The sequence below is a fragment of the Sus scrofa genome, chromosome 18 (genome assembly GCF_054392235.1).
Source record: "Sus scrofa isolate SSC_HxYL_T2T_F1_AM1 chromosome 18, Sscrofa_HxYL_maternal_Yorkshire_Landrace_v2.0, whole genome shotgun sequence".
In the NCBI taxonomy this organism is placed as follows: domain Eukaryota; kingdom Metazoa; phylum Chordata; class Mammalia; order Artiodactyla; family Suidae; genus Sus; species Sus scrofa.
Genome location: NC_139400.1, coordinates 16,989,963 through 17,005,352, shown reverse-complemented (window position 1 = coordinate 17,005,352; position 15,390 = coordinate 16,989,963). Strand labels below are relative to the sequence as shown.

Here is a 15,390-nt window from a genome sequence, read left to right as displayed (position 1 = left end):
TTAGAGATACTGTTATTAAGATGTCAATTATTTTCAACTTGATCTATAGATTCAACCTAACCTCAGTCAAATTCCCAGTAATTTATTTTTGCTTATTGCCAAACTAATTCTAATATTTATATGGAAAGGCACAACGCTTAGTCTAGCCAATACAGTCCTGAAGAGCAAAGATGAAGTACTGATTCTATCCATTAAAGTTGTATGTTATTAAGAGTGTGTGTTAATGGTGAAGTGACAGAGAAACATATCCATGGAACGGAATAGAAAGCTAAGACTTAGGCCCACATATATATCATTAACTGACTTTTGACAAAGAAAAACGACAATTCAATGGAGAAAGGATCGTCTTTTCACCTGGAACAACTGGACAATCACATGTAAACAAACATATGGATATGTACCTTACACTTTCGTAAACATAAACTCAAAGTGGGTCATAGGACTAAGGATAAACTGTAAGACTACACAACATCAGAATACAGCCTAGTCAACATTAGGCGACTTTGGGCTTGATGAATATTTTTTTAGATACAACCCCAAAAGCATGATCCATGAAACAAACAAACAAACAAAAAATAGAAAAGTTGGACTACACTGAAATTAAAAACTCTGGAAAAGAAATGATTCTTTTCTTTTCTTTTCTTTGTCTTTTTTTTTTTTTGCCATTTCTTGGGCCGCTCCTGCAGCATATGGAGGTTCCCAGACTAGGGATCTAATCGGAGCTGTAGCCGCCGGCCTATGCCAGAGCCACAGCAACGCGGGATCTGAGCCGCGTCTGCGACCTACACCACAGCTCACGGCAATGCCAGATTCTTAACCCACGGAGCAAGGCCAGGGATCGAACCCGCAACCTCATGGTTCCTAGTCGGATTCGTTAACCACTGCACCACGACGGGAACTCCGAAAAAACTCTGGAAAAGAAATGATTCTGACACTAATTTCAGTTGCTTTTTTTTTTTTTTAACATTCCAAATAACTCAATTTTTTGTGGACGCTGACCAGGTATCCCACAAATTTAACTCAATTCTGACACTGTTTGCCTACGGATATTCCACACGTTAAGAGTCAGTGCCACAAGACTTTCTCTCCTTCAGATGCCAATCACAAGTCCAGGTTGTGACCTGTGCTTGTGAATAACTGGCTGTAGATCAGAGGTTCCACTGACCTCATGCAACATGTTATTAATTTGTTAGATCTGCTCACAGAACTCAGAAAAGTATGTAATTTACTGGATTATTTATTTATTATAAAAAGATATAACTCAGAGACAGACAGCTGGAAGGCACGCAAAGGGCAAGGTATGTGAGAAATGGTACTGAGCTCCCATACTCTCTGAGCTCCTTGCTTCCCCTGAATCACCACATGTTGACCAGCCTGGAATCTCTCGGAACCCCCTCCTTTTGGGTTTTTACGGAAGCTTCCTTACACAGAAACAGTTGATTAAATCATTGGCCATTGGTGATCTATTCAATACCCAGTTCCTTTCCACATCCTGAAAATTAAGTATGGGAATGAAAGTTCCAGTCCTCTGGTTATTGTTGATTCTCTGCCAACCAAGCCATTATCTTAGGGGATTTCTAGAAGTCATCTCCTTAACATAAACTTAGTTGTGGTTGAAAGGTACTTGTTAGGAGTAACAAGACACCCATTTCACTTTTATGGCTCTAAAGGGATTTCAGGGTTTTAGGACCTGAGGCAAAAAGGCAAAATATTATAGCAAAAGATGTTCCCACTGCTTTTTTTAAAAAATTAGAATGTAGTTGATTTACAGTGTTGTAGCAATCTTTTTTTTTTTTTTTTTTTTTTTTTTTTTTTTTTTTTTTTTTAAGGCCGCACCCATGACATGTGGAAGTTTCTAGGCTAGGGGTTGAATCGGAGCCTCAGCTGCCAGCCTACACCACAGCCACAGTAGCACCAGATCCAAGCCTTGTCTGCGACCTACACCACAGCTCTCAGCAACATAGAATCCTTAACCCATTGAGTGGGGCCAGGGATTGAACCTGAGCCCTCACATATTCTAGTCAGATTTGTTACTACTGAGCCACAATGGGAACTCTGTGTCAATCTTATTACATAGGAAATTTCAAGGATTTGGGGGAGTCCTGTGCTAGAGTGGAGGTCAAACACCAAAAACATTTCATAAACTGCATACCACAGAAAGACTGTTAAGAGAGAAAAAAAAGCCACAGTTTGAGAGAAAATATTGCAAAATACATATAAAAATATAGCACATGTATCCAAAGTATACAAAGAACTCTTAAAACTCAACAATAAGAAAACAACTCTATTACAAAATGGGCAAAATACATGAACCAATGCAACAAACAGACAAACAAAAGAAATAAAAGGTATTCGTATTGGAAGGGAAGAGATAAAATTGTCACTGTATGCAGATGACATGATACTATATATAGAAAATCCTAAGAACTCCACACAAAAACTCCATCTGATCAATGAATTCAACCATGTAGCAGGATATAAAATTCAGAAATTGGTTGCATTTCTGTACACTAACAATGAAATATTAGAAAAGGAATACAAAATACAATACCTTTTAAAATCGCATCCAATAGAATTAAATACCTAGGAATAAACATGACCAAGGAGCTGAAAGACTTATATGCTGAGAACTATAAAAAATTAATCAAGGAAATTAAAGAGGATTCAAAGAAATGGAAATCTATTCCATGCTCACGGGCTGGAAAAATTAGTATCATAAAAATGGCCATACTACCCAAAGGAATCTACAGATTCAAAGCAATCCCTATGAAATTACCCATGACATTTTTGACAGAACTAGAACAAACCCTCTGAAAATTTATATGGAACCATAAAAGACCCAGAATTACCAAAGCAATCCTGAGGAACAAGAACCAAGCAGGAGGCATAACTCTCCCAGACTTCAGGCAATATTACAAAGCTACGGTAATCAAGACAGTGTGGTACTGGTACCAGAACAGATATACAGACCAATGGAACAGAATCAAAGAACCTAGTCACCTACGGTCAATTAATCTTTGACAAAAGAGGCAAGAATATAAAATGGGAAAAAGACAGTTTATTCAGCAATTGTTCCTGGGAAAACTGGACAGCTGTAGGTAAATTAATGAAACTAGAACACACTCTCACACCATGCACAAAAATAAACTCAAAATGGCTTAAAGACTTAAACGTAAGACAAGACACCATCAAACTCCTGGGAGAAAACATAGGCAAAACATTCTCTGGCATCAACCGTACAAATGTTTTCTTAGGTCAGTCTCCCAAGGCAATAGAAATAAAAGCAAAAATAAACCAATGAGACCTAATCAAACTGACAAGCTTTTGTTTTGCACAGCAAAGGAAACCATAAAAAAACCCAAAAAGGCAACCTATGGAATGGGAGAAAATAGTTTCAAATGATGCAAGAGACAAGGGCTTGATCTTTAAAATATACAAACAACTTATACAACTCAACAGCAGAAAAACCCAACAACCCAATGGAAAAATTGGCATAAGACCTCAATAGACATTTCTCAAAAAAAGATATAAAAATGGCCAATAAGCACATGAAAAACCCTCAATATCACTGATTATTAAAGAAATGCAAATCAGAACTGCTATGATATACCACCTCACACCAATCAGAATGACCATCATTAATTAGTCCACAAATAACAAATGCTGGAGAGGGTATGGAGAAAAGGGAACCCTCCTGCACTGTTGGTGGGAATGTAAATTGGTACAACCACTATGGAAAACAGTGGAGGTATCTCAGAAAGCTAAATATAGAACAACCATGACCCAGCAATCCCACTCTTGGGCATATATCTGGACAAAACTTTCCTTGAAAAAGACACATGCACCTGCATGTTCATTGCAGCACTATTCACAATAGCCGAGACATGGAAACAACCTAAATGTACATCTACAGATAATTGGATTAGGAAGATGTGGTATATATACACAATGGAATACTACTCAACCATAAAAAAGAGCAAAATAATGCCATTTTCAGCAACATGGATGGAACTAGAGACTCTCATCCTGAGTGAAGTAAGTCAGAAAGAGAAAGACAAATACCATATGATTTCACTTATATCTGGAATCTAATATATGGCACAAATGAACCTTTCCACAGAAAACATACTCATGGACTTAGAAAACAGACTTGTGGTTGCCATTGGGGGTAGGGGAGAGGGAGTGGAATGGACTGGAAGTCTGGGGTTAATAGATGCAAACTATTGCATTTGGAATGGATAGGCAATGGGAACTATATCTAGTCACTTGAGATGGAACATGATGGAGGATAATGTGAGAAAAAGAATGAATATGCATATATATATATATATTTATTTATAACTGGGTCACAGTAGAAATTGACAGAACCCTGTAAACCAATTATAATGGAAAAAATAAAAACCATAAGATAGAAAAAAAAAGAACATATACAGGAATTCCCAATGTGGCTCAGTGGAGACTATTTCTGCTAGTATCCATGAGGATGCAAGTTTAATCCCTGGCTTTGCTCAATGTGTCAGGGATCTGGCATTGCCGTGAGCTGTGGTGTAGGTAGCAGACACGGCTCACATTCTGTGTTGCTGTGGCTGTGTTGTAGGCTGGCAGCTATATCTCCAATTCAACCCCTAGCCTGGGAACCTCCCTGTGCCGCAGGTCCAGCCCTAAAAAAAAAAAAAAAAAAAAAAAAAATGCAGATGACACCTATACACATGAAAAGATACTCAGCATCATATGTTGTCTGCAAATTTCAGAGAAAACCAACAATGAAATTAGGCTACATACCTAGTAGAATGGCCAAAATCTGGAACACTGGCTGTTGCTTATGGGCAACGACCTATAAGCAGAATTGCTTATCATAGGGTGGGTGAATATTTGTTGTAATTTCCATAGGAGATTTATTTCTTTATGTACCTTCTTCCTTCTCCATTTCCTCCTACTCTGCCAATGTGTAATTGATAACACTGGAAAGATAACTGGAGAAACTGAACCATGCCTTGAATTTGTAAAGTTGGTTCTACAGTAAGTGTTCAGAGCAAAAGAGTCCATCCTCCTTGGATTTCCTTATTTGCCAGTGGCCATACATTGCATTTCTCCAGTCTACATCACAGGATGCCGCTCAAAGGCTAACAGGTGTCCTGGACCCCCATCTGCATGGTTCCCATGGGGTGAGGACCTCTGTGATGGGTTCTTACTGCACAGTATGATAGTAATCACTCCTGGTATGTTAGTTTCATTCTAGGATCTGTGCAGGGTATCACTGAAATGGAAATATCTTGCCCAAGGGTTTGAGAATAGTCTTCAATTAATATTCCATTTCAGGAGAATAACTTTTTTGAGGGTGATGTGATAACATCTAATCACTTAATATTATTAAAAAGATTACTTATATGTATTTTCAGACATGTGAGGGTATTTGTTGCAGTAGTATTGCAGTAATATGTGTAGAAATGAAAACCTGCAAAAAGGTTTATCATCATTAAAATATCATTTATATAATAATGTGATTTTTTATAATTTATAATATTGCATATATGGACATACATATTCAGAAGAAAATAGTGGACAGTATACTTATTAAAATACCATTTACTCAATAAGGATATGTAGACATTCATGTATAGATACAGAAAACTTCTGTGTTAATAGACTAGAAATTTATAGTAACATTTATCTCTAGGAAATGGATTAGGAGAATCAGGGAGATAGGGAGAGGGGTATTTAATTTTACCCAGTATCTCTTGATTTGAAGTTTCAATTTTGACAATTTTATGAAAAATGACAATTTTTTTGGAAAAAATTCATCTTGTATTATGGTATAGTTGATTTATAGTGTTGAGTCAATTTCTACTATACAGTATAGTGACCCAGTCATATATATATATATATTGTTTTTCTCATATTATCTTCCATTATGGTCCATCCCAAGAGACTGGATACCTTGAAATATCCAGACAATTGTATTGATAAATACAATTAAATTAAAATAAATATTAAATAAAATAAATATTTAAAATATGGTTTTGCCGAGTTTTCCCATCATGGTGCAGCGGGAATGAATCCGACTAGTATCCATGAGGTTGTGGGTTTGATCCCTGGTCTCGCTCAGTGGCTTGAGGATCTGGCGTTGCCATGAGTTGTGGTGTAGTTCACAAATGTGGCTCAAATCTGGCGTTGCTGTGGCTGTGGCGTAGGCTGGCAGCTAAGCTCTGATTAGACCCCTAGCCTGGGAACCTCCATATGCCGTGGGTGCGGCCCTGAAAAGCCTATGTATATATATATATATATATGGTTTTGCTATTTACTCAACATCCCAGTCATACTCACTTTTATGTTTTTTTATTTTTTATTTATTTATTTTTGGTTTATCCTGACTGTTGTTTCCAAACCTTTACTCCTCAATTCAACTAGCTCAGGGAAGTTACTCAATAGCATTAGAAGATCTAGAGAGAATCATGACTGAACAACCCCAGCTGGAATGCACACATGTTGGAGAGACGGGAATGGGCGGTGATGTTAACATGTAGTGTGGTTGGAGCAGGTGGAAGATTTTCCCTATTATCTCTGACCAGGATCCCGACTCTGGCCAAGGGTGTGTGGCAGAGAGTGCAGAGATCATCTGGCAAAGATGGCCTTCATGCAGTCTTGGAGATGAAGAGAAAATTTGGACTGAAGTCCCTTTGTTGGCTTCTAGGATTTTGACATATATGTTGGCGCTACGAGTGGGTTTGGCTGTTTGGGGGTGTCTTAGGCTCTGTAGGGCTAACGGTAGTCAGGGAGAAGCACAGAGCAGCTCAGCTGGCTGACTGTTCACAGCCTGCCTTGTGCGGTGGTAAGTAAGGGCCTGGGAGGAAGGTGGCCTGGGCGTTGAGCACCTCCTGCCTGGCAGCTTTCCAGTTTGTCCATTGCACAAAACCTCCATGTTCTAGAACTTGATGAGCCTCAGGAGGGAAGAGGGCACGCTTCTTCAGCTGTTCCTTGACTACATCCCCGGTGTGTCTCTGAACCTGTGCAAATTGTTCCCCGGGGAATAACCATCCTTAGGGACAGACGACGGAGAGGAGGAGAGAAGCAGAGAGAACGAGAGAGAGGGACCGGTGGGTACCTCTCAGCACCATTATTTCTGGAGTTTTCTCTGTGTTTCTGTGTGTGGCCGGTTGTTCTTCACTATGAGTGGAGGCAGGAGCAGAGCCTCCTTGCCTGCCCGCTTGCATCTCTCACAGGCATCCTGTCTTAATAAATCTATTTCTTGCCTAAAAAAAAAAAAATGATTGGAGGCAGTAAGAGCTGCCTGTCTTCCAAGCATTGCTCTGTACTAGCCGTGCAGGGGGAGCCTGGGCTGATGCCTGAAGGGCAGTAGAACTTTCCAGTCCCCTTCTCTGGAGGTGAGTGACTTCCAGATGCCCCTCTGTGACGGAGGAACTAGAAGGGTCTCACCAAGGGAAGGCCTGAGCTCAGCTGCCTCCTAGAACAAGGAGCCCCAGAGGCCGAAGAGTGGCCCCAGGCAGGTGCAGAGAGAGGAGCTCTCCATCAAGGCATCCGGCCCTGGCCAAGAGCACACTGAGGATGCCCAGTGCCGGCCTCAGGCACAGCCCTCTGCCTAAGAGAACTGAGAGCCTCCTCTCTCCTTTCTCTTCATCTCTGCCTTAGCAGTTGGCCATGTAGTCGGGTCTCCCCAGGAAGGGAGACTGCAGGTTGACTGGACAAGGCTTCAGCGCAGACTGAGAGGAGGGAAAGCTAGTGGGGTTGAATATTCTTTGTTTATCTTATTGTTCTTTAATCTCCTAAATGCTGTATTCATAGGACAGTATTTCAGACTGTATTTTTGTCACTGGTGGTGTTGCAAGAGCGCTAACAGATGTGCCTTCAGGATTCTTTCAGTGTGGGAGTTTGATGATGAATTAATAAACAGGTAAAAGTATATTATGACTTGAGATATTGATGGGAGCCAATAGAAAGCCATCTGATCACAGAGCAATCACCTAAGAGCTAGAGGTTGCCACCAGGGACCTGGCCAAGTTCTTCCTGTGTAGAGGAAAAATCACTCCTCTGATCCATCTCTGAAAGGATGGAGGATGATTTTATCATGAAAATCATGGATCCACTCTAGGATGCCTGCACCCCTAAATCAGAGAAAGATTCAGTGCTTTGTTACCAAATGGCTCTCATGTCATGACAATGTCTTGTTTTGACCCAGATTCGGAACAACACTCCCTGAGGAATAAGCACCAACTTTAAAATCAGTATAATTCAAATGGCCCATTTTTAGCAGATGCAAAAGAAAGGAAGACAGTGTCTGCGTATAATTGACTAGGAATACTGTCTTCTAACTGTGTAGGTGCAGCAGTTTTTGCAGGACATGGAAGTAATAAGAATGAAGGACAGTGTAAGGCATTCGGGATGAAGAGGTGGTGACATAAAAGTGTGTGCTGTTGTGGAAGAAGTAGACGGGGTGGCAGGTGAGAGCACAGATGGCAGCGTGTGCTGTGAGGTGAGAGAGAAGAGGGCACCCTGGGTGCTGGGTTTTCGTGCCCAGGGTGCTGTGGTGACTACTGCTCATCTTCTCAGACATACCCACCGTCTCCATGTTTTACACATTTCCTTTAAAAGTATTCAGCACCAACCTGGAGCGGAAAACAGCCATGTCACGTCGTGGAGCCCAAGTGTAGGATGTAAATCCACCAATAGGAAATGTCTTCAGTCTCCTTGAGGTTGGAAACCTGTTCTCTCTCTCTCTCTCTCTCTCTCTCTCTCTCTCTCTCTCGCTCTCTCTCTCTCTCTCGCTCTTTAGGTTTCCCAAGGAACAAAAGCCCAGCACTGAATGCAGGGGAATCACTAGTGCCAGCGAATTCTATCTCGTTGGCTTCCCCGGCTCCAGAGACCTGCACCAGGTGCTCTTTGCCACCTTCCTCTTGCTCTACTCAGTGACCCTGATGGGAAACACGGTCATCATCGCGCTCGTCTGCGTCGATAAACGTCTGCAGTCCCCCATGTATTTCTTCCTTGGCCATCTCTCTGCCTTGGAGATCCTGGTGACAAGCATCCTCGTGCCTGTGATGCTGTGGGGGCTGCTGCTCCCTGGGATGCAGACAGTGTCTCTGCCCGGGTGTGTCGCCCAGCTCTTCCTGTACCTTGCTGTGGGGACCACAGAGTTTGCCCTGTTGGGAGGGATGGCCGTGGACCGTGACGTGGCTGTCTGCAACCCTTTGAGATACCACATCATTATGAACAGCCGCACCTGCAACTTTGTGGTGATCGGGTCCTGGGCGTTTGGGTTTCTTTTTCAAATCTGGCCAGTTTACGCCACGTTCCAGCTTTCCTACTGCAAATCTAACGTGGTGAACAATTTTTTCTGCGACCGAGGGCAACTGCTCAAACTCTCCTGCAGTAATACTCTTTTCATGGAGTTCATCCTCTTCTTAATGGCTGTTTTTGTTCTTTTTGGTTCTCTGATCCCCACAATTGTCTCCTACAGCTACATTGTCTCCACCGTCCTCAGGATCCCCTCGGCGTCGGGCTGGAGGAAAGCCTGCTCTACCTGTGCCTCCCACTTCACCTGTGTTGTAATTGGCTATGGCAGCTGCTTGTTCCTCTACGTGAAACCCAAGCAAACTCAGGCATCTGATTACAATAGGGTTGTTTCCCTGATGGTCTCCGTAGTTACTCCTTTCCTCAATCCTTTTATCTTCACCCTCCGAAACGACAAGGTCCTAGAGGCCCTTAGGGATGGAGGGAAAAGGTGCTGTCATCCCTTCAGGAACTAGTCTGGCCCTAAGGCATATGGCTTGAGATAATGCATTATGGATGCTAGAATGATCAGAAAAGTGCTTCCTCATCTTTGAGGTGTGTCATAATCCCCATCCAATAATCTATATGCAACAGGTCTTTCAAGTCATGGACATAATTTTTATCATGTTTGGCTGTTACTTGAAAATTTACATTATAAACATATGTGTACATCCATATGCATATGCACAGGGCACGAGGGTACTGATTAGGAGAGCGGTGAGGTAGGCACAGCTGTTAAGGAGGCATGAGGGCAGAATTCATAATACAACTGTGAAAAGTTAAATGTAAAAATACTATGTGTGATATTAGATTCCTGAACAAGAATGTTGAGGAGAAATATTCTCTGACTGCAGAACTGAATGACTGCTTGTTTCTAGGTTCTGGGATCATCTTGCCATCAATTGCCCTTTATATCCTCTGACCGTAAAGCTCCCTGTTCCTTTCCTGGCCCCAACATACTTTCCTGATTTCCTGTCTCAAAGCCCTGTCTTAGCCCTTCTCTGCGTATTTTCTGGGCTGGCAGAGGTTAGAGAATGAACTCAATCTACAGCCTGGACACCTTGATAACTTCAGGTGTGGTTGTTTCGGCAACACAGACACATCTCTGATCTTTTAACTCTCCCAGGGTGTGGGAGGAAGGGCTAAGCAAGGAGGGAGTCCCTTACCTGATGGCACCCAGGTTGTGCTGCCTGCCAGGAGGGTGGTGGGGCAGCAGAGCTGCTGCGCTGGGAGCTGAGGTGACAAGGGAGAGCTGGCCTTGCTGGGTCTCTGGGCAGAGGGGGGTGCAGAGTGGAGGAAGGGGCAGGCTGTCTTCTCTCCCCACATCTCTTACATTCTTCAGTCCTTCCAAGGTCCCTGGTTCCCTGTCCCCCTGCCTCCTGTCCCCTCGTTTGTTTATCCTCTCCTGGCTCCTCTCTTTCCTGATTCTTCTTTGTAGCTCTCCTTCTGTGGCTCCAGGTCTCCAGTTCATGCCTGGGTTCTTCTTTTCTTTCCCACTCCCATAACTCACGGTTACTCTGCTGTTATCCAGCTGTCCCCAGGGCTGTCCTTGTGCCTCCTTTCCAGCTCTGCCAACCTCACCACTCCCCGAATTAGCACCCTTTAGCCCTGGTCCCACTCGATCCCTCCATTTTTTTCATCATAAGCACAAATTTACCTATGTGTTTATCACAGCATCTTTCTAATCACAAAACACTGATAACCAAATGTGATCTCGATAGATGGTTAGTTAAGTCAATTATGTTTCATCTGTACAGTAAAATATTTTGCAGCTGTAAAAAGACTAAAGAAGCTCTTTAATTATTAGAAGTGATCTTCAGGCTATATTGTTAAGTGAGAAAAGCAAAGTACATTGAATTTAGCATTTATCTTTTTGGTGAGAAAGGAGTAGAAATGAGTACACGTTCATATTTGATTGTATTTTCTTATGATCATCATCATGAAGGATGATGGTAGTAGGAATGGGCAGATGAATTGAGAGAGGAGGAAAACTTTTTGCAGTATGCCTTTTAATGTTTATTTTTTATTATTTTTGTTACCATGTGTATTACTGCCTATGAAAAATAAAATAATTGCACTTCTTTTTAAGATTTATTGAGGTGTAATTGATCTACAATAATGTATTAGTTTCACCTTTACAAGATAGTGTCAGCATTCTTAGAGATTATGCACTGTGCAGATATCATAGACTATTTGACCTGTACTATACATTGCATCCCTGTGAGTTATTTATTTTATAACTACTACTTTGCACTTTTTAATCTTCTTTACTAATTTTGAGCCTCCCTCTACAGTAACCACTAGTTTCTTCTCTGTATATGTGAATTTGTTTCTGGTTTTTTTTTTTTTTTTTTTTTTTTTTTTTGTCGTTTTGCCATTTCTTGGGCCACTCCCATGGCATATTGAGGTTCCCAGGCTAGGGGTCGAATCGGAGCTGTAGCCACCGGCCTACACCAGAGCCACAGCAACTCAGGATCTGAGCTGCGTCTGCAACCTACACCACAGCTCACAGCAACGCTGGATCGTTAACCCACTGAGCAAGTGCAGGGACCGAACCCGCAACCTCATGGTTCCTAGTCGGATTCGTTAACCACTGCGCCATGACGGGAACTCCTGTTTCTGTTTTGTTACAGTCATTTGTTTTATTTTTTTAGATCTACATATAAGTGAAATCATGCAGTATTTTCTTCTCTGTCTGACATATTTCGTTAGATATAAGTCCACCCATGTTTTTGCAAATGGCAAGATTTCATTATTTTTTCATGCTTGAGTAATATTCCCTGTATCTCTCAGTTTCTCTTTCCATTCATCCCTCCTTGAGCACTTAGGTTCTTTGCATACCTTGGCAGGTGTAAATGACACTCGTATGAACTTGGTGTATCTTTTCAAATTTATGTTTTCATTTTATTCAGATAAATACCTAGAAGTAGAATTGCTTGACAGTATGGTAGTTCTTTTGTTAATGTTTTGAAGAATGTCCATATTGTTTTCCACAGTGGCTGTACCAATTTACATTTCTACCAACAGTGTAGCAGGGTTCCATTTTCTTCACAACCTCTCCCACACTTATTCATTCTTATCTTTTTGAGGATAACTATTCTGACAGGTATGAGGTGATAATCTCGAAAATCTCATTGTGGTTTTGATTTTCATTTCCCAGTTGACTAGTGATGTCGAGCATCTTTTCATGTGTCTGTTGGCTATTTGTATGTCTTTTACGAAAACATTCCTCTAAATCAATTATATTCAGTTTTAAAAAAAGAAAACATGCCTCTTCAAGACCTCTGTCAATTTTTTAATCAGATTGTTTGTTGTGTTTATTCATGTAAGTTCTTTATGCATTTTGCATATAGCATGTATATCATTTGGAAATATCTTCTCTCTTTCAGTAGATGGCCTTTTTTGCTTTGTGGTGCCAAAAAAACAAAAAAAAAAGCTTTTTAGTTTGATTAGTTATCTTTTGTTCATTTTTAATTTTGTTTCCCTTGTCTGAGGTTACAGATCAAAAAAATATTGCTGAGAGTTCCTGATAGCCAGTAGTTAAGGATTTGGCATTGGCATTGCCGTGGCTGGTTGTCCCTGCTGTGGCTCAAGTTTTATCCCTGGCCCAGGAACTTCCACGTGCAGTGGGCATGGGCAAAAAAAAAAATATATATATATATATATATATATATATACCCACACATATTGCTAAGACTGATGTCACAGAGCAGGCTGATTCTGTTTTCTTCTAGTTTACTTTCCTTTTATAGTTGTGATTTACTTCTGTGATATCTGGTGTAACTTCTCTTTCCTTTGTAATTTTATTTATTTGAGTGTTTCTTATTTTTGAAGTGGGTTTGTTTCACTATAAGCTTCCTTCTTTAAATTGTTTTTGCTGTGTCTCATAGCTTTTGGAAAGTTGTGTTTCTATTTTCATTCATCTCAAGGTATTTTTGTTTCCTTTTTGATGTCTTAGTTGGCTTTTTTTTTTTTTTTTTTTTTTTTTTTTTTTAATGTCCGCCCTTGGTGTATGGAATTTCCTGGGCCGGGGATGAATCCACACTGCACCTACAGCAACAGTGGATTCTTTAACCCACTGCAAAGATTACTGGGATTATGCTGAATGGATTCCCCCAGCCAACTGGAGGAGGTTTCTACTGGCCAAAGAAGAGAGAAATTGTGATTTAAAAAATATAATAGCTGAAACCATTTGAAATCCATCAAATATATTTAAATCCATGAGTTCATAAAGATATTTTAATAAGCACTCACCTTCAAAAGATAAGATTCCTGATTCATCAGACTAAATTTGATCAAGGCTCTGAAACTAGCTACCTAGTTACAGAAAAATATACAGTAACAAAAGGACATGATTAGCTGTATCATGAGCATGGAAGAACTGTAATTCATACTATGGGGAAAAAAACAAAAAACAAAAAAAACCTGGGTTCTTCAACAGATAGTTTGGAAGCAAATGAAAGGGCTCTAGAGAGAATCTGTAGATGAAAATAGACTTAAACACATATCAAATGAAAAAAACATAGATGACTAGGCTTAGGCTCTGATGCGTAGGAATTCATCATGAATGTTTATGTAAACTTCATTCACAATTTCTAAAAATTGGAAGTCACCAAAATGCCTGCCAGTAGGTGAGTGGGTGGATAAACAAACTGTGACCCATTCGTACAATGAGAACACTAATCCACAATAAAAAGGAGACGAGCTAATTATTCAGTATCAGCATGGGCGAGTGTTAAGTGTATTTTGCTACATGAAAAAAGCCACACAAAAAAGGCTACGTGTTGCATGATTCCATTTTAATGATATTCCACAAAACTGAAACATTAAGACCCTTAAAAAAGATTTAAGTGCTGACCTCTTTTGGTTAAGCAAAATGATGACTTTTGACTAGGGAAATGCAGAGGAATTGGGGGATAATTGAACTAATCTCTATGGTGCTATAGTGATGGACACTTTATGCATTCATTAAACTCATAGAACTCTGTAGCAAAAAAGTGAATTTTAATGTATGCAAATAAAAAATTTTTCGAGGGAATCCCGGATGGAATGCAGTCAAAAAATCTACTTTGTTATGAATATCTGATACAGCTTCGCTGACTGGGTGGTCAGAAAAAGACCTAAGTAATCAGGATATCAGCATAGTTCTAAGCAAGTTCTAAGTAACTTTGAAAAATTGTATTTTGGCTGAACACTGTAAGGCTAAAGATGATAAGAATTGTACATAATTGCTGCACATCGGTAAAGCTGTTTCTGTAAGATAAATCTTCAGCATGCATTAATCACCGCTAAGATGATTTTACACATATAAAGCAACACTGGAAATCAGAAGATTTAAAAAAAGCTTGTAAGTGCACAAAAATCTCCAAAGACTAAATTACTGGGTGCTCATGGAGTGTTATATATTGTGAAAATACAAGTAATGAGATTGAAAAGAGAAATGAAAACACTCCCCCACACAATAAAAACAACAAGAAATGATCAGAGGAAATGTGATCAATTAAAACTGATTAAAAAGAAAAATAATCAAGTGCAATGCATGAACCTTGATAGGTTCTTTCATTTGAAAAAACATTTACTATATTGGGGGAAATTTAGAAATATTAATATGGACCATACATTTCATATTACTGAAGTAATTTAATTTTCTCATGTGGAATAGTGGTAGTGTTGTTAATTAGGAGAGTGTCCTCATTCAATATGAAGCATCTTTATGGTGTGCCGGCAACAAAGTTACCACCCTGTGGCTCTTACTTCCCTTTATTAATCAGGATGCCGATAAATTAAGAATATGGGAAGCATTATGATCCTTCATACTATATCCCTAAAAGCCACTTTAAACTACTTGTGTAGAGGAGTAGTGTCTAAATCCCATAAAGAATCTCCCTGCTTTGTGCACCAGCAATCAGTCAGCTAAGGACTTGAAGTCGACACTGGTTGTTGGATTTTTTTTTGTTAGAGTGTATATGATTTACAGTGTTGTGTCAAATTCTGCTCTACAGCATAGCGACCCAGTCATACCTACATGTACATTCTTTTTCTCATATTGTCTTCCATCATGTTCTACCCCCAAGAGATTGGACATAGTTTCCTGGGCTGTACAGG

The 15,390-nt window shown here is 40.2% G+C and overlaps 2 protein-coding genes across 3 annotated transcripts in view; both read left to right on the top strand.

The window, feature by feature from the left end:
• Positions 1-15,390, top strand: part of MGAM (maltase-glucoamylase) — a 186,545-nt gene that overhangs the window by 1,376 nt on the left and 169,779 nt on the right. The gene's annotated exons all lie outside the window — the stretch shown is intronic.
• LOC100623890 (olfactory receptor 9A4) lies at positions 8,689-9,761 on the top strand. The gene is given in 2 exon segments (XM_003360100.3): positions 8,689-8,827; positions 8,830-9,761. Coding segments are annotated over 2 exon segments (1,071 nt in total).